Here is a 24,401-nt window from a genome sequence, read left to right on the forward strand (position 1 = left end):
CTTTTTAAACTTGAAGTGTTATCTTGAAATTAATCCAATTTAGGCAACTAATATGCTATACTGAAAAGGCAGTAAATTCAAAATAAGTCTTTAACAAATGCAGTTCCAGTTTGAAAACCTTTAAGATGCTTAAGAAAAAACACCTGTATTTCTCTAGTATCCTGATAGTAAAAAAAAAAACCAAAACCTGTGAAAGTTAGATTAGAGCTTAGAAAAGAATGTTGTTTGTTTTCTGATTTAATTAAATATTTTTAATATGCAGTTAGAACATTGTGTTCTGATGTGTTCTGGGGTACTGGTTTCACTGTGCTTTGAAAAGAAACAATTTTCATGTCACTAAATATATAAGTAGTGGAATTCGATAGTAATAGAAGCTTCCTGAGAAAAATGTTTGTTAGCCTGTATTTTTAGGTGTGCTTAACACATAAAAATGAGATACTAAAAACTGGCAGTCTAACATAACACACTGTGGAAAAAGTGGAAATTTTTTTGTTTTGTTTTTTTCTTATTTGTTCCTTTGCAGGTGCACTTGGATATTTCAGAAAATATTTCTTTCAGCATTGGGATGGAGGAACTAACTAGGATGAAGAAATTTGCAAGGGAATTTAAAAAGAAAAATATTTTGGTTTATGGTCTTCTTATCCAATATAAGGTAAGTATTTCTTTTTCTACGTGCAAATTATCTTCTTTTGTGATTTATATGATTAATGATAGAATCTTCATTTAAAACAGAATCAAAGGGAAATAAATGACATGAAAAAGATTTTTTGGGAAGATTCTTGCCTGTTCTTGTTCAAAATTCAGAAAAGCCTGTAGTTATAGGCAAAAATGTAAGCATTTTGATTAGAGAGGAATAAATGACAAACATTTTTTAGAAGGACGTGAAAATGTCAGGGCCCTTTTTCTTTTTGCTTTTCTACTTTGAAACTTGCTTTTTGCAGCATTAAAGAAGTAAAAAATAGTAAAAGTACATTTGATCAGTGGTTCTGCAGAATTTTACATTCCTCATCAAAACAGTGTTTGGTATTCAGGTGACACAAAGGGCATGGCATATAGGTGTTGAAACAAACAGTGTCCATGTCTGCAATAGCAGCAAATTGCCTCAGCTGGAGGCAAAAAAGGTTAGCACTCCAGCATCCTTTGTACTCACAAAAGCTATTTAAAATAAACCATTTTGCCTGGGAAACATGTTCTGCCAACCAGAGAAGTGGGCTGCCTTGCCTCCAGTGCAGATCTAGTCTTTGCATCTTCTTAACTTAGTCAACAGTGAAGGAGGAAGTAAGTTAGATATTCAATGGAAATTTTAATAAAGAAGAATACTAATAATCTCAACTGATTTTTTAAGGTTGAGTTAGGTGTTTGGGTTACTATATAATTGATTAAACATGACTATAGTTATATATCTTTCACTGGTATACCAAATACTTGATTTTCCCTCCAAATTCTATGGCTTTATTAAGAGCTATGAGTATCAATACCTATCAGTTTATGCTTTTACAGACTTCAGATGCCAACAGAATATGAATAATGCTATTATATGACATTAGTTTGTCTCTTGTTCGTACAACATGCAAGGGCATACAACTATTTTCAATCTTCTTTCTAGTACTATCAAACCCCATTTTTTCCAGGGTGAATTCTGGCTTCCTTTGGTAAAAATAATTTGAATAACTGTTGAAATGTAGCTCTAAGAGGCACCTTGCACCTTATCATGGTAAAAAGTAACATTGCAAATATTACTTTAGTCTAACTACAGTTTTTTCCTTTTAAACTTCATTGGGTGTATTTATGATTTTATATGCAAATGGATCAAATATACATATGTGGATAACAACAGTTAGTAAAGCTGACTGGAAAAAAGGAAAAACTTTAATAATCTTCAGTGGATTTTTGTGACCATAGCACCAAAACATTTTATCAATAACAGGCATGTATAACCATATGAGATCTGAATGGAAATTCTTGCTCCTTGGTGGTAAGAGAATTGCAGCAGAAAGTTGCCTCCATTTTTTGAAAATAAAAAGCTAGAATGATTATGTAAGATCACTGCAGGCAGAGTTGTCATTTATTAGCATGGAAAAAGTACTATATAGAGTAAAACACTTTGCAAAGTAAGTAAACTACTTCTAGCTATCTTGTTTTAAAATGGTCTTAAAACATGTCCTGCTCACAAAGACGAGGATATAGTCCTGAGTTCCTGCTTGTCAGTGTTTTGATAGATGGCTAACAAATAGGTTATACAGATCATGTGTATATATGTGATATATGTATCAAGTTTTCTTTTGGCTGCAGATCTACAAAGAACATAACTGTTTCTAGGTGAGGACCTATGGAAAGACTTGACATATGAATCGAGAAATGACATAACCCAAACTTTATTGCTGGTCTGGGGGAGAGTGAGAGGGGGGCACTGTGAACAAAAGCAATTTGTTACATGAAAAGACATCTTTAAAACAGTTTCTTTTTTTTTTAAATTCCAATGCATGATTTGAGAGTCACCAAGGTATTTTACTTTTAGTACAACCCATTAGCTAACAGGTGAATCCATAGGTGAATTCCATGCTTGAGGATGGAAAAATGAATTTCATACTGGCATGATGGGGGGGTCCAGAGGTAGTAGAAACACAAAAAGCACCTGCTGCTGTAATGCAGGATGCTCAGCCTGTTGTTGCAATAACTTCTGTCAGTATCTGCTTTCCAGAAGTCCCTGAAAGCTATAGTTTATTTCAGGAAAAGTGATGACAGATTACTTCACGGAGCTTACCTCTAGCTGACAGGTTATATCATCACTACCAGACATGCACGGTTGATATATACACTTTTACTAATTCAAAAACAGGGATAAAATGTAAGGGACGAAGAATTTATTGAGACGCATGACCATGGTAATACTGAGGTGAAATTATTATATGTTTAGAAGGGTTATATGATTAAGTGGGTGTGATGATATGTTGATACAAAAGAATATGGGGGCACTTTTTAAGATTCTGCATTAGAAAAGTAAATTTGTTGAAATCAGTATTTTCTGAGATATATAATTGTTTTTTATGTTTTGGAAATTAAAGTGAAATGCTTTTGAAACCTAGGACTACATTTTTGACAGTATTGAAGGAGATATGAAGGCCTAAGAAAAAGTCTTCATTTTAATTTCTTAAATGCAGTGTTTATTTGGTATTTAGAAAAAGATATGTCATGGTTTAACCCCAGCCAGCAACTAAGCACCACGCAGCCTCTCCCCCCTCCCCCCTCCCAGTAGGATGGGGAGGAGGATCGGGGAAAAACAGAAAGTAAAACTTGTATGTTGAGATAAGAATGGTTTAATAACTGAAGTAAAATAAAATATAATACTAACTAATAATAATAAAATATAATAATAATTGTAATGAAAAGGAATATTAAAAAAAAAAGAGAAATAAAACCCCAGAAAAGACAAGTGATGCACAGTGCGATTGCTCACCACCTGCCGACCGATGCCCGAGCAGCGATCTGCGCCTCCCAGCCAACTCACCCCAGTTTATATACTGGGCATGACGTTCCATGGTATGGAATATCCCTTTGGCTAGCTTGGGTCAGCTGCCCCGGCTATGCTCCCTCCCAGCTTCTTGCACACCTGCTTGCTGGCAGAGCATGGGGAACTGAAAAATCCTTGACTTAGGATAAGCGCTACTTAGCGCTTTTTACTTTAACAACAACTAAAACATCAGCATGTTATCAACATTATTCTCACACTAAATCCAAAACACAGCACTGTACCAGCTACTAAGAAGAAAATTAACTCTATCCCAGCTGAAACCAGGACAAGATATCAAGTACTTCTGTGGATATTTGATAGTCCAAGAAGCTAGTCAGGAAAACTAAAGGAAAAGGCTTTAATATGCTTTCTAAATGACCTGCTTAGTACCTTCCATTTGCTCAAAATGAGTACATGTTCACGGCTTGTACACAAATAGTTATTTCTCTCATAAACATCATGCATGGAATGCCAAATTACTGATATTGATACAAAGATTGGATCCACTTCGTAACAGCTCTAGTTTACATCCTGAAAATATTGTTGATTTAAATTTCACTTATGAAAATATTTTTAAAGACAGTTCTTTTCTAAAACAATTCTGCAATGTTAGAAATGGTTTGCATATTCAAAACACAGATGGGAAAAGAGTATTCAGTAAATTCCAGAGTCTGAACTTGTGGAGTTAGCTTTTGAGGGTTTTTCAGATGACTTGAAGGAAATAGCTGATAAGCAAGGTGAATTAAAAATAGGGAGAAAAATTCAGGTTTTATGGAAGATATAACTGGCATATGTTGATGACAAGGTTAGTAAAATTCCAACTGTTTTGACTTAATGAGTACTTTACCTTGAAAATAGCAATGACTGGTATGGTATTATTATTTATCAGAATAAGAATTTTTTTTTAATAGTAGTTAGTCTAGTAGGGTGTAATGCAGAACAGCCAATTCTGAATATTAGGAGGAAAAGCTATAAAAACAAGCCAAGTTACTCTTAAATAAACCATGTTTTACATAAAAGGCGTCTTAAGAATTGCTAAAAAACTAAAGTATACAAAAGGTAATGTCAAGACATTGCATCCATGCAGAGCCGGAAATATATTCATCTTGAAAGCATTGGTTTATGTCATTCAAACTACAAGACTTGGGAGGGAACCTTGGTTGCATGTGGCAGCTATTTGTTGATCTGTGTTCTGAGCGGTGGAATAATACTGAACTTGGGCCTTGATCTCACAAACACATGCATTATTATCTTTAAACATATCCTAGGTAGTTAAGGGGTTTATACCTAAATATGACAGTAAAGTTTTTAAAAAATACTATTTTGTCTATTTACTGCTATTCTTGCTTTTAAATAATAATGTCTTATGACTGAATTACAAAAAATAGTCAACACACATAAAAAGAAAATATAAGCAGCATTTCCTAATATGGGAGTGCAAATTCAGAAGCTCGTAAAGGTTGCAATCATAAAATCTTGGTCTAGAAGTTTCAGTAGTAACTTTGTTACTTTTCACAGAGCATAAAAAGGAACAGTTATCATCCAAAATAAAGCATGCATGGATGGACACAGGAAGCCACAGAAAGCTTTAAAGTATGAAAGTAATGTATCTTGGTTATAGAACTATATTCATTTTAAATAATCTTACTTCAGAGAGGCACTGACAGAATGTCGGGTCAGAACAGCAAATATGTGCTAAGGCTTGCCTGGGTAACATGGCCCCAAATACTTTTGCCTCTGAAACCACTATTTGATTAAGATAAAGGAACTATTCACTGACAGCCAGAAAAATCACAGTCCATACACTAAAAAGAGACAAATGATGCAATAGAATAATTGTTATGAAGCTGCTTGAAACTAAAAGGAAACTGAAGTGTGGGTGATTTCTTACGCAAACACGCTGGACATTTATTGTAGTCTTTAAGACTTTTTGAAGACAAGAGGCCCCTCTACTGTGTGCTTGATGGCTCAAGAAATACTTAGAGTGCTAAATGTGTTTTCTGTCTGGTTTGGTAAACCAAAAAGGTAAACGTTTATGGTTTCTTTTTCATCAAAGATCCCTTAAAAATAGTATTCTGTGCAGACATTAAGGCAGTGGTTCTCCAAACAGGGATCACAACCCCAAATGGGATTATCCAAGTGGCAAAGCAGAAGGTGGTTTGGCAACCATTAGTGAGATAATGAGCCTGAAGGGCAAATGAAGTAAAATCACAAACTAAAAGTTTGATAACCTGTTGAAAACAAATGAGCCATGCCCTACATGACCCCTGCGTGCTTCTTAATTCATATAATAATCAGCATAGAATTGGTCCAATGATTGCAATTTGATTAGAATGATTGGGATGCTGCCTGCAGACCTCTCTCTTCTCAAGATGACACTTTTTTTATTTCAACTGCAATGACATGATAGATTGTAATGAATATGGAAACCTACATCTATTCATAGAAGTCCTTAAGGCCAAGTAATTACTGTTGAGTATTTTCAAGAGCCAGAAACTGAACTTTTAAGTAGCATGATCTGATGGACTATGTACACTTTCATCAAGGAAAATTGGGCAAATGAGTGATGAGCCAGAGTGATCTTGCTTGCACAGAGTGTGGGACAGAAAGAGAAACCAAATCCAGTTTGAAACTTTCTACATGAGTAACCTCATAGAAATCAGCATCTGTAAGCTTATTAATACAAAGGCCTAGCAAGTCATTCACCGATAAAACTAGAGATTGATATTTATGGAGGCTGGACACTATTTAATCCTTAATAATTAATTATTACTACTGTCTGAGATCAGTCATGACTGCATATTTTGCAATAGGTAGAACTAAGATGATGAAAAAGATTTACAGACACTGACTTAAAATAAAACTACAAGTAACTCTTGATGGAATTTTCAGTGAATAAAAGATACAGAACTGGGGGCTCTGTTAACTTGATACTCAGGAAATCAAACATAAAACTATCCTTTTCCCTTGGGAATGGCTCACACAAAAATAGTAAGATCGCTCATAAAGGAAAATATTCTGAATGGGCCATATCACCTTTTAATGTCCCCAAAAGATGGTAATAGAATTTATGGAATAAAAAGTTTATAGGTGGTATTTTGCATCTATCAGTTTTCAGATCTTCAGTAATTTCAGTGATATTTAGCTTATCTTCACATTTGAATTTTGCAGTTGGGTGGAGATTATTTGAAGCAGATTCATTTGCTTTGGTGAAAGATTATGCTTCCACAGAGAAGAATCATTGTGCTCCACCAGTATTTTCACACACACAATTACAGATAACTTTCTGACCCACCTTGATAGTTTTGTCTTTGATTTTGTTTTGAAATCCCAAACAGCTCATCATTCATTCATATATTTTACTGTGTGAATGTGTGGAAATCTTAACAGGCTTTGTTCAAAAAGTGTATGATCAAAAACATTGGTCCAACTGGTTGATTTGATCATCAAAATTTTTTGTCTGTCAGACTTGTTCACATGAAAGTACATTTACAAAAACTTCTGAAAATAGCAGTTTTTAAATATATAGTCATACTGTTTGTAACAACTGCCTGTTAGCACAACGTATTTCTGTAATTTTTACATGTTAGTGTCAAAATTGATGGAGATCTTAAGATTTCTGTCAATGAAATAGTTATATTACTTAACTACAGAAAATCAGTTCCAAATTTAATGTTTGAAAGACAGAAAGCTCAGTAGTTCCAAAGAAATACTTTTATGTGTGAATATTTTTTTCTGCTATGTAATATCTACAGAAATAATAAACCACCTAAGTGGCTTTTTATTTTGAAGTGAAATCTGTTTGACCAAAGCAACCTTCTCCATCTTTTTTTGTACTGTTTAAGGCAAGAAATTAAAAAAGGTCACATCTCTGGAACATTAGTCAATTAAGAAATATATTAATTCCAAGTTTACCAAAATATTGGTTAAACTTTAGGCTTTGAGTCAGGAAAGGACATAAACATTTGACTGTTAAATTATTTAACATCAAGCCTGGAAATCTCTTGCTTGAAATGCGTAGCATTGTGGAAAGCACAGCCACTTGCCTGTACTGCTGCTGATTTTAGTAGATATCCTGAAGCCTGATACTGGATCATATTGATCAACAAATTGTGATTGTTATTCTTTTTTTCAGGGTTTTAGTGTGTCTACCTTGAATGCATACATACATGCTCTTATATTTGCTTGCTCATTTTCTTTCGCTGTCTTTCTCTGTTGTTGTCTCTCCTTTGCCTTTCCTTGTTTCCCCTCAAGTCTTCCTCCTCTCCTTGCCAAAACAGGTAATAAATTAGTGGATTTATTACAACTATGTAACTTTATTAAAGGCACTCAAATGAAGCATTTCCACAAGCTAACTTCACAGTGCAGTACCAAATTCCCAGTCTGAGGAAGATGAGCTTTTTAGAAAAATAATTGGTAACCTTTTGGGTTTTCATTAAATAACTGTATAGGTTTTTATCAGAGAAAGGTCAGAAAGTTGCTCAATTTGTCTCTGCTATTACAGCTTCTAGGAGTTTAACAAGCTGCATAGAAAACGATGAGATTAATGTTTTATGCCTTTTACACATGACCTTTTTAGACTTATTTCCGCTATTGAACTTATAATTGGAGAAATCAGAGTTCTCCCATCACTTTGTCAGCCAAAAAGATTAAGGCATGTAGACTTACCTTGAAAGTCATGTCTTCATAAAATGGTCTTTAAACTTCCTTGCATTTATAGCCCTGTTCAGCCATTCTGGCAATGTTAGTCAATAAAGGTTGCCAGTTGTTTCTTTTGTGGATATTTTAATTGTATAAAACTCATTACTCTAAAATAGCTTAATAGTATGGACTGGAATTTTGGGGAAGAAGTGGATTCAAAAGGTGAAATGCCAAGCTCTCTAGAGGAAAGGAAAATATGTAATATACAATATAGCAACTTAGAAAAGTGTATATGTGTTAATTATGCTAGATACTTTAATGTGCTAGGAAATAAACATTGAATTAGAACCATTTGCAAAAACAAATACTATGAGCATCAAATCTGAGTTTCATCTTGAAATCTGTTAGTATGAGTTATTCTGACTTTCTTCCATCTTATGAAAGCTTTGATGTTGACCTGCTATCTTTTAGTGGAAACATATAAACATTTAAGATGAAAGGATTTTGACACAAAATTTTGTTTGCAAACAAACTGCCCTTAACTTCTTTTTTCCATTGCTAGCTTGCCTAACAGAAACCTGTGAAGTCCGTTGTATCTGTTTACGAACAGTTGCACTTTTGAATTGTTAGTGCTACAATTCTTGACTTAAAGCAATGCTTGTACTCTTTTACTGTCTAAGCTGGGCATCAAAAATCAGTCTTCTCACCTTGCTTCCATGCTATCCCCAGAAGCATCATTTAGCAGGTAGCCAAAATACTCACCTACAGAGATGAGTACATCTGGTTTTTCTGGCTTAGCTCTGAATACATGAAACAACAATAAAAAAGAAGCTTATTAAAATTGTTATGTGTGCTTTAGAGGCATTTTGAAAATGGTACCAGGTTGCTGTTGTGTTAGTTTCCTAATGATCTTTTGTGTTTTGGATGCACTTTTTTAGTGAAAAATACAGCTGAAATTTTTCAAATAACTTTTTCCAGTTTCAATGCAAAGTTTAGTGTTATAACTGAAGTATTAAACAACTCTGACAATAGAATTTTATAGAGTCAGTGCTAGCTTGGCTGGTAATATAAATGTTGATAAATATTTTACTGTAGAGTCGTCATCTGTGAAAGATGTGTTCTCTGTTGCCTTATAGGTTTTGTATTTAATCATATGGCAAAGAAATTGTCCTGATTTCAGCTGGGATAGAGTTAATTTTCTTCTTAGTAGCTGGTACAGTGCTGTGTTTGAATTTAGTGTGAGAATAATGTTGATGACACGCTGATGTTTTAGTTGTTGTTAAAGTAAAAAGCGCTAAGTAGCGCTTATCCTAAGTTAAGGATTTTTCAGTTTCTTTTTTGGAGATAAGAACGGTTTAATAACTAAAGTAAAATATAATACTAACAATAATAATAATGAAATATAATTGTAATGAAAAGGAATATAACAAAAAGACTGTACCAGCTACTAAGAAGAAAATTAACTCTATCCCAGCCAAGCCCAGGACAGATAAGTAACATTTCTATGGAATTTAGGGTTTCTACAGGCAAAGATCAGTAATTTCTGCTCCTTTAATTTACTTGTATTCAATGATAAAGATATCAGTTGTGCTTTAATTTTTTTTTACTGTGCCATGTAACTTCCCCCTTCAACCATATAACTTCCTCAGTTTGTAGCACATTTTCATCACTGTATTTGACCAGGAAAACTTAGGAAGTTCTTCAGCCATTTAAACACAAGAAGAAATCCCCATCAAGCAGTATGTTGCTAGTAACTGAAACCATTCTGTGGCTTTTGCTGCAGTCCTCAAGGTATGGTAGCTCCTAAAATTTGTGCAGCAGAGGCAGTGGCCATCGAATCTGTATTGGGAGTGTTAATTTCCACTTTCACCCTGTCCTGCTATTTACAAGCAGGAATCAAGTAATCCAGCCCCAGGCTGTCTTTCAGGGGATTTCTTTACAAGGGTTGGAAGCAGTGCTTGAGGTTTCCGTATGGATTTGAGATACTAAGCCCCAAATCTTATTTGTTGCTTAGTATCAGATTGTTCATATGAAAGTCATCCATTATGGAACATACCCAGTGCTGAAGTATATAAAAATAATATGTGATATTACGCTTTATGGCAAAAGCCCTATAATGTCAAGAATGAAAAATTCCCTTTACTCTCCAGCCTGTGCACAGCCTTCAAGTCCCAATGAACTTTTAAAAATTCTTTGGGAAGGTAGAAATAAAACATAACAGACATTTTGGATTGAAAAGATCAGAAAATCAATAACTTTTGTAGTTTATTTAAAATAAAGATCGTTTTCTCAGCATAACTGATAGAGCAATAGGAAATTTGTCCTGGTTTCGGCTCGGACAGAGTTAATTTTCTTCTTAGTAGCTGGTACAGGGCTGTGTTTTGGATTTAGTGTGAGAATGATGTCGATAACACTCTGATGTTTTAGTTGTTGCTAAGTAGCGCTTATCCTAAGTTAAGGATTTTTCAGTTTCCCATGCTCTGCCAGCAAGCAGGTGTGCAAGAAGCTGGGAGGGAGCAGAGCCAGGTCAGCTGACCCAAGCTAGCCAAAGGGGTATTCCATACCATAGAAAATCATGCCCAGTATATGAACTGGGGGGGAGTTGGCCGGGAGGGGCGGATCGCTGGTCGGGCATCAGTCAGGGGGTGGTGAGCAATTGCATTGTGCATCTATTTGTCTTTTCTTGGGTGTTATTTCTTTTTTTTTGTTATATTCCTTTTCATTACAATTATTATTTATTATTATTATTATTATTATTATTATTATTATTTAGTAATGTATTTTATTTTACTTAGTTATTAAACTGTTCTTATCTCAACCCACAAATTTTACTTTTCTTTTCCTCCTCCCCACCCCACTGGGAGGGGGGAAGGGGAAGCGGCTGCGTGGTGCTGAGTTGCTGGCTGGGGTTAAACCACGACAAAATTATAAACCTGCTTTCGCTACTCTAGGTCTTTCCCACCATGTATTTTCTGTTGTCTTCAAATGAGACTGCTTCTCTTTTTGATTCTGGGTTTTAAGAAATGTGAATTAATCCATCCCCCATTTACTTTATTCTGTTGTATGAGAGCTGTGTTTCTTGACTGCAATAGAATTTTTCTTTGAATGAAAGATGATGCATCCTTACATAGTAGGATGAGTGAGAGCTTTTCTTTTCACACATTATTATTTCTGCAGCTAATTAAGAATGCTTCTTTTAATAAAACTAACAACACTAATATAACCTTTGTTACATTCAAAAATGCAGTGAAAAATTGCTAAAGCTATAGCATTAAGAGAACAGAACTGGAAGAGAGTGTCTGAGTTGAGTCCCTTGCTTCCTAGTCTTGCATTCTTTTCATTAATCAGTCAAGTGCTCTTCCAAAATGAGTTAGGTTTTTCTGCATCCCTCATTCTTACTGGAAGACCAGTTGTGTTTTATCTCTTTCTGCATTCACAGTGCAGTCATATCCTTCTCAGACTTATTGTTATAGATTAAAGAATTCAAGCTCTTCCATCCTCCCTTTGTGCGATAGCCTGTCTATCCTAGTAGCTCCTTTGTGCACTTGAACCTTTTTGAGATTTGTACAACTATGTCACCCATCTCATCTGGAAGTAGCTGTCCTGATACATCCCAGGTTTGGGTTTCTTTGTTGGGGTGGGCTTTATTATGCTACAATATATTACCATCAAAGATGACCATAATGGGTCAGATCAGAAGTTTGTCTAGGCTGTTATCTTGTGTCCAACAGTAGCTGTAAGGAAATGCCTAGGAGAGAATCAGATTAGGGCAAGCATATATGACACCCCTAATTCTCTCCCTGTACTCAGTTATTGTTAAGTATTTCCTGAGCCAGAGCTGTTTTCTATGGAAGTATTAGCCTTTAACAGATTTCTGTTCCATGCTCTTGTCTAGTGCCTTGAGGTCCATGTAAACTTTTAGCATCCACTGCATCCCCTAACGAACAACTACATAGACTGGAAAACAAAGAAAGAGATGGTTCTTCACAAAATAGTGTCCTAATCACAAGGTCTTGCTTCTGAGTAATAATGGTCTGCTGAGTTCCCATCATTTAAAATGCAAAATAGACATGCATTATTTTATATTCGTCTATATTAAATTTAATTTATCATTTTATTGCCTAGTTACTCAGTTTATAATCGTCTTTCTGCATTTCATTTTAGTCAGCCCTACCCTAATGAACTTTGTATCATAAGCAAACTCATATTATTGCTTACTCATTTTTCCAGTTTGTTTATGAATGTGCTGAACAATGTAGATCCTATACCAGATCCCACCTGAACTATGTGGGTTCTGTTCTGAGAATTGACCATTTACTCCTACCCGCTCCACTCTGTCTTTTGAGCAAGTACGTATCCATGTCAGGACTTTGATCTTACATCATGGCACCTTAGTTTTCTTAAAAACCTTTGGCAAGGAATTTTGTTGAAAGTCTTGGAAATCCCAGTAAATTCAATCAACTGTCACCCACTCCTTTCAAGAAATCCAGTAAGATTGCAAAGTAAAACTTCAAAAGAAAGACACGTTGACTCTACCATCATCTTTAACTTGCTGTCCGCTATTACTATCCAGTATTTCATTTTTTGTTAAATTGCCTGATACAGGCTTATGGCTTTCTATTCTGTAGTTCTCTGTATCTTTCCAGGTTTTTCTTGTTTTAAATTGGCAGTTACTACCACCCGGTTGTGCCTACTAAGGCAATTTTTAAACTAGACATTATGCACCACCGTTAGGACCTGAGCTTCAGAACTGTTGGGTGAATGCCATATAGTCCTGAGGATTTGTTAGATTCCTCTCTTTAATTTCTTCCATACCTTTTCTACAGTAACTGCAATTTTACAGGTTATTATTTGGCCGTTAATAAAGAAGGGATCCAGCATGTGAATTTCCCCACACCAATTCAAAGAATTAATTTAGTTTCCCTGCAATAGCTGTGTCTTTCCTGAGTGCTCACTGTACGCATTGATCATCAGTTGGCCCTACAGACTTTCTGGCAGACTTCCTGCTTCCGATGTGTATGAGGAAAGATTTATTATTGGTTTTGATTCTTTTTGCTAGTTGTCCCTCAAAATATTTTTTTGTTGTTGTTGTTTTGTTTGCCTTACTCTGTGTTTTTATTTACTATGCCAAAATTTATGATTCTCTATTTTTTCTATCTGGGCATGTCTCCATATTTTTGAAGGATGCCTTCTCGTTCTTACAGCCTCCCTTATCCTGCTGTTTAACTGTACCACCCTCTTCCTGCCCTTCCTCAAGCCTTCCCCCCAGGCCCCCCAGGCAGCATCCATTGGCTTTGTGCTTTCAATATGGTTGCCCTTAGGAGCGTCCATGTTTCCTGTGAAGATTTAATTCTCTTAGCTGCTCGTTTATCTTCTTTTTTAACAAGTTTCCTCAGTTTTTCATTATGTAGTTTTCATTTCTGTCCCTTTGTCATTTTATATTCAGTATATGTAATCCAGGCTCTTTCCCTTAGCTTTGATCCATTCTGTGATGGATCTGTGTCCTAAATTCAAAATATAATACAAAACTTCTTGTGTTGGTTTGATTTCCTTACTCTCTCTTCCCCACCCCCTCATCTGCAATTTGTTCTGTCTTCTGTTTTCTCCCTCAGTCTGTGATGTTGCCCTCCTCTTTCTTGGCTTTTGATCCTGGCTCTTTCAGAAGCCAGGATCTGGACTCTTCTTGTAGGTCTAGCTGCACTACCTGATTCTTGTTGCAAGATTTCTTATATTTTGACCTGTTTCTCTTCTGTTTACTGGAACAGGAAACCAATCCTTCAGTTCTGTTTCTCCTCTATTATCTTTTTTCTTTTTCTGCTTTGTCCTATGCTTCTGTGGATCTTCCTGCTCCTATTGTGGCCTGTCACCCTGGGTTTGTTATTCAGCAGATGTTTGCAAATTTTGTCTTGTCTGGACATGCTTTTTAGTTCTTTCTTCAGCTACAACCTCATGTTGTAGCTGGATCTTCCCTTCTGAGATGTCTAGCACAATGTATTTCATGCATACTGACTATCTTTCAGCTTCAATGTGTGTTTCTTTTTCTATGTATTGTTTTCATCTCCTGTATATCTCTGTCTTCATAGAGAAATGATGAGAGAACATTCTCATGCAAGCTCCCCTGATGTCTATGAACAACTCCTAGCATGCTCTCATGCCCTTGTCAGCCATGGTTTCTCATCTAGCCATTTGCCTCATGTTATCTATTCAGTTACTGCGTTCAAAGGTGCAAATATGCCCTTGCATATAAATGCCCTTCAGCATTGCTTACCCATATTCGCACCAAGCAGCTCACAGGCCTTGCTGCAAGCAGCAGCTAATCTAACCAACCACCAAGCAAGAGACAAGCAAACAAATTCGCTTACAGCCAATAAATACGTGTTGTTTCTCTTCACCAAGGGTAAGGCCAGAACAATCTCTGAGTGCATTCTGCTGTTTGCTTCTGGTTGCTCAGAGCTATTTACTTTGTAACATTTAAAGATAACAGGGGCAAATCTTGTGGCAGCTTCGTCTCGCTAATGTTAAGTGTAAACATTTCTGCTGGCTTTCATCTAAATATGTTTTGGAACATCTGAGTATGAAGATATGTTCATATCTCAAGACTGTGAGATGCATAGCATTTGAGGTTAGATTAAACTCTACTGTGAAAATTTTCTTAAGACATGGAAATGCATGACTAGGATTAACAGAGGTAGAATGAGGTATTTTTATATTTTATTAAAAAAATACTGTCATTCAGAGAAAGACATGTAGATCATAGGAAACCTCCATGGGTAGTGATTTTCGTCTGAATTTTGTTGTGAAGTATTTTCTGAAAGTTATTTTCCTATCCTATGCTTGGATTAAAAAAAGGTGGAAAATGTCACCATTATAGAATTTCCAGCATTCGCAGTCTGAACTAATTATATTTGATTTTAAAACATTCTTTGAGCTGTTCTTTTCCTAAGGCAATTTTTGTTCATCTTCCTAAATAATATTTTAACTATATTCTAAGCCTTACAGTGTAATTTCCCACCAGCTCAGAAAAGTCATACCTTCTATTGAGAGGCAGAGCCCATTACTTCACAATGTGCTTAAATAAATCTGCTTGATTTATAACTGTTTTGATCTCTGAAGTTTCCACCAAGCAGAATCTTTTAAAAAATGGGATTGTTTACATTTGAGTTTGATTCAACCTGTGTGGTACTGGCAGCAGCATGAATGCTCACTTTTGGCAGAGCCTCTGCCTTCAACTTTTTCCCTGACTCAGTTTTTCCATTCTTATGCAGATACGTGCTCAAGTATCTCTCACTTGTGTATTTAATTCCAGTGTTCTGGGCTTAAATTTATCAGACCAGGTGTTGAATTTTGTAGGCAAAATTTTTAGCAGAACATCTGAGAGACAGAGATAATGTATGATCTCTACTTAAATGACAGGACTAAAATGAAGTACGCTTTGTAAGGCTGGCTACACACAAACTTTTATGTCCACTCACTCCCTGAGCTGTGCAATTTTAGAAGCTTCTCCCTGTCCTGCGAGATCTTTCATTATCCAAAATGAGGTAAAATGGCTTCAGAGCTTTCCTTTGACTAGATCAGATACCAGTTCCATAGTTCAGCTTTTGGTTTTTGTCCTGAAAGCATGCTCTGTGCTTGCAATGTTCAAGGCACAAAGATTAGTCTGTGGAATTATGGCAAAACTATCATTACGAGCTCATGGAGTTTATGAACCAAAATTGTTGGTGTTGTCAAAGGGGACAGCATATGCCCTTTCCTCTGAAGTTGAGGGTAACCTTCCTCCCTCTTTTGATTCTGCTGTTGGAGGAAGAGGGGGTGTTGGTTCCTTCTGTAAAAGGTGAATTACTTCTTTCCAGGACCACCCTGTCTGGGTCAGGGTGAAGCTCCATTTCTTGTGTTGGCTCCTGGTCACGTGCACCTTTTCCTCATTCTGTAGATAAGAAATTCTAATTAAAACATTTTCTCTCCTCCTCTACTAGATGTATATGTTACATAGTGACATAACTTTTGGAGGTTTAAGTCCTTGTTATGTAAAGTATGGGATAACTGGGTAAAACATGATGCAGTTACTCAGAGTAGAGATGAAACATCCTGAATTCTGTTTCTAATAGTGGCAGTAGCTGAGAAGAAGGAGTCCACCCTTGGTACTTTGTGTTTGGGCAGAAGAAAAACTGAAGCAAATGTATTGATGTTTCAGAGTTTGCATTTATTTCCTGGATTTTTAAAACCATCTATAAAATGCTCCAGATGCTTGCGTTAGGCAGGAATGCTATTTTGTTATTTTGTTATTTTGCTTCCTGACGAATAATTAACACACTGAAATGATTACGGCCTAAAATAATTACATTCCTGCAAGGAGATTGAAATATTGAGGTTCAAATAAATGCGTACTACTGCAAATAAACCTTGCTGATTTTGATTTTTCAGAACCTGTTCAACAGTGGTTGGTATGAAGGGTCTAGTCACCTGAAAATTTGAATGGAAACAGTTTCCAGTGAAAAGTTTGAATTCAGAGTATTTTCAAATTATGTAAGCAGAGCATACTGTGTTTGTTATAGATAAAATGTTTTATGCTGAAAACATTCTTTAAGCATTATGTTATCCATCAGGAAAGAAAAAATACATAATATTATTAGAATCCCATTAGGGAATGGGGGTCTAAGAAGGGAGATATTTTAGGATAGGAAAGGATTTTGTGATGTATTTTCTCCCAGACTGCTTGTTCATTTTGTTATGCTGTCCTGCAAATGGATGTTTAGGAGAAGCTTAGTGTACCAGCCAATACTTTATCACATGCACATTTTCAGGAACACAAAGGTAAGTAAAGGAGATTATTAATGCTATACGTATAATCTGTAAATTTGTAAATGGGTGTTTGATCCCACAGGAGAGGGTGAAGTAAATGAAACTCTAAACAGAGCATGGTTTTAGGCCGGTCATCATGGGAGACCCATGTAAGGCTGTGCGTCACTTCTTCAATTCCACACTTCATCTCTGGCCAGGCAGGTTTGGTCTGATAGAAACCATGCAATCCTCTGTGTGCATAAGAGTAGATGATCGGTTATAATTACTCTGATACTGTGATAGGTGTGCAGTTTAGAATCTCTTTACTTTTAGTGAGCAAAGTTGAAGTTTCAGTGAGAGTAATCGCTTTTTAACTAATGGATATGCTCAGAGAGTTGCAGTCTGTAACTGATACCTGCTTCATTTTGAACTGAGAATAAACCTTCAGCAGCTTTAAATCTGCTTTAAAACTAACATCTCTGCAACAGGACTTAACTGCTAAATTGTTATTGAAAGTTTAGTGGTGAAAACCTGCTTCTGAACAGCAGTCTCTGCTTGGTACTAGTTATGTGCCTGATTTAAAGGAGAATTTTGTCAGTGCCTTATATATCTGACTCAGGTGTTTTAAAGGTAGTTTGCCCTGATGTGTCTCGTGATACAGTGTAGCTCAAGAGTAAATTTTAAGCCCATTCTCATAAAGCCACACCAAATCCTTGTTTAAAAGTTATATTGAAAGTGGCAGTACTGCTTCTATGCCCTCTACACTCTTCCTACAAAAATAATTTTAACTAGGATTTCTCTAGAAAAAATAGCACGGAGAGTTAATTTTTTATGGAATAATATAAAATGTCTTCTGCATTTCCTGTTTCTAGATCTTTTGGAGAGGAGATGAGTCTGCTTTGTTTATAAAGCTTCAAAATGTTTTGGGGTGATTTACTGCACTCTTTGGGAGCTTCTGAAGTTCCATTAAACATGTTTGTTTGTATGTCAAAATTCCACTTACTAGAGTTTACTCCAAAACCAATTTTAAGGAGTTATCTGTGTTACTAAGTAACAGCTAACCATGCATTTATTACATCCAGTTGATATAAGATTTTGCTGATTAACTTACTAGTAACTCTTACTGGTGTGTCACAGGACGAGAAGGCAGATGTCACAGTAGTTTTGCAAATTTTGCACAAATTTTGCAAAAGAGACAAAATTTGGAAAAGATAACAACTATAGTTGTCTGTAGGTGCAGCCTCTTAGCTTTTTAACATTCTACTGAAAGCTTAGGTGACTTGATATTTGGGGTTTTCCCCCCCCCTCAGTGATTGAGAAAAGTGCATTTCACTACCTAGAATCATCCAACAAATGTTAATTATGGTTTTTCTAGAGCTTATTGAACAATTGGCTTAGTGAACTCAGATGATTTCCTCATTTTGCTTAATTCCATCTCTCTCTCACTGGTCAAAGTTTTGCTACAAGATACCTTGCCACCCCACTTTTGCAGGCATGAATTGGAAAAACATGGCTTTCTCTCACTTGGATAAATTCATTTTCCTAAACAGTATAATCTCTTTGCTGAAATAGTTCATCCCAAGAATGAGAGTGGGGATAACATTCAGTGGTGTAAGAAAGTAGCTGCTGAAAGTTTCTAATTATTCTAATAGAGTTTTCCATAGTCAGGTTGTGTGTCAGACACAGCAATAGCGAAGGCGTGCAAGTTGGTAGTTCTGTCAGCTGTAGTGATGCTTTTGTTGTTAACAGGGCTTGTATGTCTAGTGGAAGAGCAGGTATGATTTCATGTGCCAGCAGCTCCTTGTAATTCTGTAAGAGCTTGAAAATGGTCTATCTCTAAAAGAGATGGATTTGAATGTTCAGTGCTGAACAAAATCAGTGGCTAATAATGTTTCTTCTTCTTCATACATAGAGAGTTAGAAATTAGAGACAGAAAAAATGATCATCCAGCCTCCTCCACTCTACATGCAAGATTATTCCTTTAAGCAAACATTATTGTCTTTGCCTTCCTTCTGTATTGGTTTTATCCATCTTGCATAGGTGGCTTGATATAGCTCATCTGAAACGTGTATTTATTTTGTATACCCATCTATTTCAGCTTTTCATTGCTTGGCAAAAAATGTTATGTAATTAACTCTGGATATTTTTCCTCTTTTAATTCTTTCTGGTATGAATTAGGCTGTTCTCCCCTTCTATTCAGCAAGGACGTATTTTGTACTAATTAATATTACAGCACTAAGAGAAACTGCTTGGAGGCTCACTGGCGCAGTGCCTAATTACTGCCTACATGTTCCTGGTTAAGTGGGACATGAGCAATATCTTTTCAAACACACAGTCGTACAGAAATGTTCAGGGTTATTATTGAAAAGCAACCTTTTTTCCCCTCCAGTCTGCCCAAATCACACTAATGTTCAGTTACATCTTATTTCATAAGTCAAGATCTTTCTTCATGTTGCCTTTTGAAAATGATGTTCACTCTTGCCTCAGATCAAAGGCCATCACAGACTAAACTGCTACAACAGCACAGACCTAAGATAGCTTTTCCTTCACAGAAAAAATGGAACAGGAAATTTATTTTAAAATAAGAGTTTTTCCTAAAAAAGTAGTAGCACTGGTGAAACCATCAAAGTGTTTTTTCAGAGATTCTCTATCAATGTTCCGTATTTGATATAGATACTGGAAAATGTGCAAGGAATTATCCAGAATGCTTGTATGAGTGTTTCTCAAACTTGGGGTGGGGGGTGGTTACCCACATGCTGTAAATATGCAAGAGCTGCAAGTAAGAAGTGTTTTCTAGAAGCAGTATAGCTGTGTTTAAGATAGTACTTGCCAGGATAATTAGGGATGTGAAAGATCAGATTCACTTGGAACAGGAACATTGGGCAGAATAGCTCAGAGAGTGCTAATTTATAGCATAAGTTTTATCATTGGATACTTTGGTGTTAATTAGTCTTGTCTAGTACACTCCTATGCTATTGGTCCAATGGGCTTTTTTTGTTACTATGATTTTATCATTGGTAACAGCATGATTATTATTTCTACAAGCTTTAGTGAGCACTGTAAGCAAGTTGATATCCTTACACATTGTGTTTAGTCTAAATTTATGTTATCTCTAGGATTTGACTTTATTTGGTAACTTAGGTAAGTACAAGATGAATGTAAAACTGACTAAAAGCTTTCTCACTTAAACATAGGATGCTTTTGTTGGGTAAGATTAGGAAAAACTCTCTTGGCTATACATAAAGATGGTTCTCCAATTAAGAAAGGAATGTTCTTATTTGTATAGTTCCCTTAGCAGATGAAAGCAGATTTACTGTATGCAGTGTGGTTTGAGCTGTGTGGCTTGTTCACTTACTTAGCAAATGCTTGTAGCCTGTCCTAACATTGTGTTTTGCAAAAAGTGAGCAAAATCCTGTTTTTGTGTTCATTAGGCATACTTTCTTATGTATCAGATTATCACCACCTCCTATGCAGCCACTATGAAGTGTCCTAGCTTCCGTTCCCTCATAGGGATCCTTGATACAGTCTGTGCTGATGGAGACTCCTTCCAGTCTGAGCCATGAGCTAAGCTGGGATTGGAAGATACAGTAAATGAATTAGATTTTATTTTAAATTCTTCTTTCCCACTTTACTTTAATGAGGAAGATAAGTTGCATCCTGGTAGGGAGGGTCAACATAATATCAGGAGTATCTTTTCCTCTTTTCCTGTAAGCATTAATCCAGATTTAGCCAAGCTTATGATGCAGCTATATAAACATTCTCTCTTGTACACACACTGTTGACGCTAGTGAAAGCTGCAGCCCTGAAATTTGCAGACATTCGTCTGTACTCATCATGGTTTATTGTTCCTGGGTTTCAGCTTTCCCTATGGCTGTCACTTCCACAAAGCCTTTGAATAGACTCCACACAGGCTTTGTTTTGGGTATTTTCCCCATTTTTTTCCCAGGGAACACGTTGCAGCTCATTGCGCCAATTTGGTGCTGTTGTACCATGTGTAGTAGTTGAGATGGGGTAGAATGATTTTCATGTGCTCACAGTCCCCCTCAGCAAGGGCACCTGCTGTCAAGAAGAGAGGATAAGGGGTAAACAGACCTTTTAATTGGAGGGGGAGAAAAAAGGCAAGACAGGAGTGAACACTGCAGGAGACGGAAAGAAAAAAGGCTGGGAGCAGGGCAGCAGCAATGAACTTAGCTTTTTATGGCACAGGTGGAGTAGATCATGGGGTCCATGATCATTTTACCAGTCCTAGTAGTCTGCAGCACTTGTCAGTGCTGTTCCGAATGGGTCTTGTGGGGCAAAAAAGTGAATAACCGTATGGTATTAAAACGCTTTATGCAAAAGTATCCTGAAATAGGCTGCACAGAGAAACCTTAATTATTGGACTTCTGACATTTGAGTGAATCTTTGTATTTTAAAATAGAAAATGGATATAGTGAACAGTATATTTCCTCTCTATTTTCTCAAAAAGTGATCTAATGTAAAATTAATTATGAGCTGGCTCAATTGAATGTAGACCACTGCCCACAACTCTTCCACTGAGAACAGGAAAGGCATTGCAGTATCTACATCATCTCTGAATGAGAGAGGGCTCTTCTACCCCTACTGACAGAATTTGGAAACTCTATCAATAAGTACTTCATAAATATAGATGAAAACACTACTCATGTTTTTAATCTTTCTAGGAGATCTAAAGCATTTAAATTTAAATTTGCAGTTCAGATGATGTATCCCCACTTGGCAACTGTAAAATAGGCCTTCTTTTTAATATTCACTCCAGGGATATAGTGAGCAAAATAAGATTAAAGATATGATTTTAAAATAAGATAGCAGGTTTCTGAGGGTTGTGCTTTGTAGACGTTTGGAAATATTTGCTCTAATCTACGGAGACAATGTTTTACTACATATGAAAGATATCTTAAAGATGTGATTTAGGACAATGAACATGCGTTTTATATAAACATGTCTTATCCAGTAAAGACCAAGTGTTATCTTGAATTGATGAATTTATTATTGTGACAATAATATAAATCATAGGAAAGATATAATACAGGAGGAGAAAGTCAGAAGGATTAATCACTACAGACCAGAGGTGACTTATTTTATATACCAATGAAGTTTTATAATGCAGACTGGATTTTTTAACTGGCTGAGTATAAAAAAGTGTTGATTTGCAATCCCTGCAGCATAAATAGTACATTTATTCATCAGTCAGCAATACTTTTATTACTATAATTATACTCAGAGGCAATAGGATTTTAGGCATCTGATTTTATCCAGATGATAATTATATATTTATTACCCAAGTTTCTAATGTTTATTTTGAAACAAGACATTCCTACGCATGCTCATGCGTGCAGGAACACTCAAGGCCTACCAGGAGTTACAAGTGCACACTATATTGAAGAAACATGGTGTGTTCATATTATTTTTTAAATGGATTGAATGTCTCACTTTCTAAACTATAGTTATGTTCTAGATGGATAAAATATTTTATTATTGTTAACAGTATCTGTTCATCATGGCATATTGAAGGGTTAAGTGGGAGCAACTGCAAAACTGTTCTTTTTTGCTCAAACTGTCAGATACAAGTAAAAGTACCAGCGATACGGATTAGGTTCTAGTTACTCCATCTTTCCCACTCGTTACAGATTATCAGCATCTTTCAGTAGAGAAGAAACTAGGATGCAATGTTTTTAGTATAAGCAAAGAGGAAGAAAGAGCTCTAGTAAAAAATCAAGTAGCAGAAAGGAGTTTTAAAAGTCAGAAAGAAAATAGTGTTCTCTTCAAAATTCTTATGAAATTGGCCTACCATGATCCTTAATTTCTGGGCTTTTGTCTACCCTTGAATTGACATCAGTATCAAGTTAGCAAATACTTAGTGGCTTCAGCTGAAGTATTTTAGCTTCTTTGACTGCCCTCATTGAAAACATAATGCAATGATGAATAGCAGTTTTTGAAAATCAAGTGAAGTTAGTTTGTAAATCTTTACACAGGCACTCTCTTTCAGAAATATAGTAGCCCGGGGCAAGTATCCGTGGAGGAGTGGAATGCGTATGGATTCACAGCTTTAGTTCAGAAGATGTTAGTGTGATTCTGCATTTTTCTCCAACAGTGTTTTATGGCTTTTAAGTTTATTGTGCCTGTCAGAGTTTTTGAACTGTTAATTCTATTAGTTTTTCTTTCCCATACACTGGGATAGGTAAATAGCCTTCTGCATATCTCTTTATGTATACTATTGGAATTATTAATGCTTTCATTGTAAGTGAATGCTTATTATGAGATACCTGTAGAGTGATTTATCTCTTTTCAAGTATCAACAAGCTATCAGGTTTAGAAATAAGCATATTTATATTCTTTTCTCTGCATCTGTGATTGATGACAGGACCACTGATGCTGTGCTCTGTGTGGGGGAACAGATTCTAGGGAATGCTGTGTCTGGCCAGATCTGGAGATACAGATCTTAGTCTCCCTGTCATCTTTTGTAAGAAGATCTGGGAGGAGTGAACACACAGGATCAGATTTGAAAGAAAGAAGAAGTGGTGAGGAATTCTTCATCTTAAGCTTGGATTTGAGGAAAGGTTCTACCTCATGCTGAGCTTTTAGGCTGAATAGTGGGCATTTTTGGTTTTGGTTTTTTTTTTTACCTTGTATTATTTTGATTTATTCCATCCTTTTGATATTCCACAATCACGGTCTTTAAAGAAAACACTGTTAATTTAAAATATATTCTCTTTGTGGCATGCAAATTAATTATGCAGTATTTCAGAACTTATTTTGGTACCTTATTCTAGTATGTATGTGTGTATATAAACAATGTGGGTTTTGGTTAATTATATTCAAGAAAGCTGAATTTAAAGTAGGCTGGGTAGAAGCCTGGAACCTAGGAGTCCTTCTAGGAGAATGGAGGGTTTGTCTGCATGTTTGGTTGTGAGAAGCAGGGTTTAGTTAGTGTTATGGTCCATGTTGCCATAGTAATGGTACTTCAATTTTTCAGCAATCATCTTGTTTGTGGATAGCTCAGGAGCAAGAGTTTGAACTGGAGGACTGTGGAGATTTCCTCTGGTTTTATGCTTCTATTTAAGAAAATGCAATTCCTAACAGCTACTCAGTTATGAAAATGATTGTGCCAGACTACTCATCATATTTCGCTGTGTATGCATGTTAAAAAGCATTTCTCAGTGACTGATGAAGATGTTCAGTGGAGACCCAATTATTATCTGAGATGCTGAGGGAAAAATAATTTCAGTGTCAATTAACTGAGTTCTGCAATGATGCTGGTATATCCTATTGAAAAGAAAAAACTTGCTGTGCTTGCGGACTGGTTGATAATACTGTAAAAATTGAGATTAGCAAAGTAAAATTCTTAATTTGGAAGACAATGGAAAGTTCATTATTAATGATAACAACATTTTAATGCAAGATTATAAAGGTGAAATAAAGCAATGGCAGGGCTATTTATTCCTTTAAAATT

At 35.9% G+C, this 24,401-nt stretch overlaps 1 protein-coding gene across 1 annotated transcript in view; it reads left to right on the plus strand.

Annotated features, from left to right (window-relative positions):
• CRPPA (CDP-L-ribitol pyrophosphorylase A) overlaps window positions 1-24,401 on the plus strand; it is a 126,163-nt gene that overhangs the window by 74,099 nt on the left and 27,663 nt on the right. The window contains exon 9 of the mRNA XM_050890925.1: window positions 524-652. Within this exon, the coding sequence (XP_050746882.1) occupies window positions 524-652 (129 nt within the window). The remainder of the gene's footprint in view (window positions 1-523; window positions 653-24,401) is intronic.

The sequence above is a fragment of the Gymnogyps californianus genome, chromosome 2 (assembly GCF_018139145.2).
Source record: "Gymnogyps californianus isolate 813 chromosome 2, ASM1813914v2, whole genome shotgun sequence".
Taxonomy (NCBI): domain Eukaryota; kingdom Metazoa; phylum Chordata; class Aves; order Accipitriformes; family Cathartidae; genus Gymnogyps; species Gymnogyps californianus.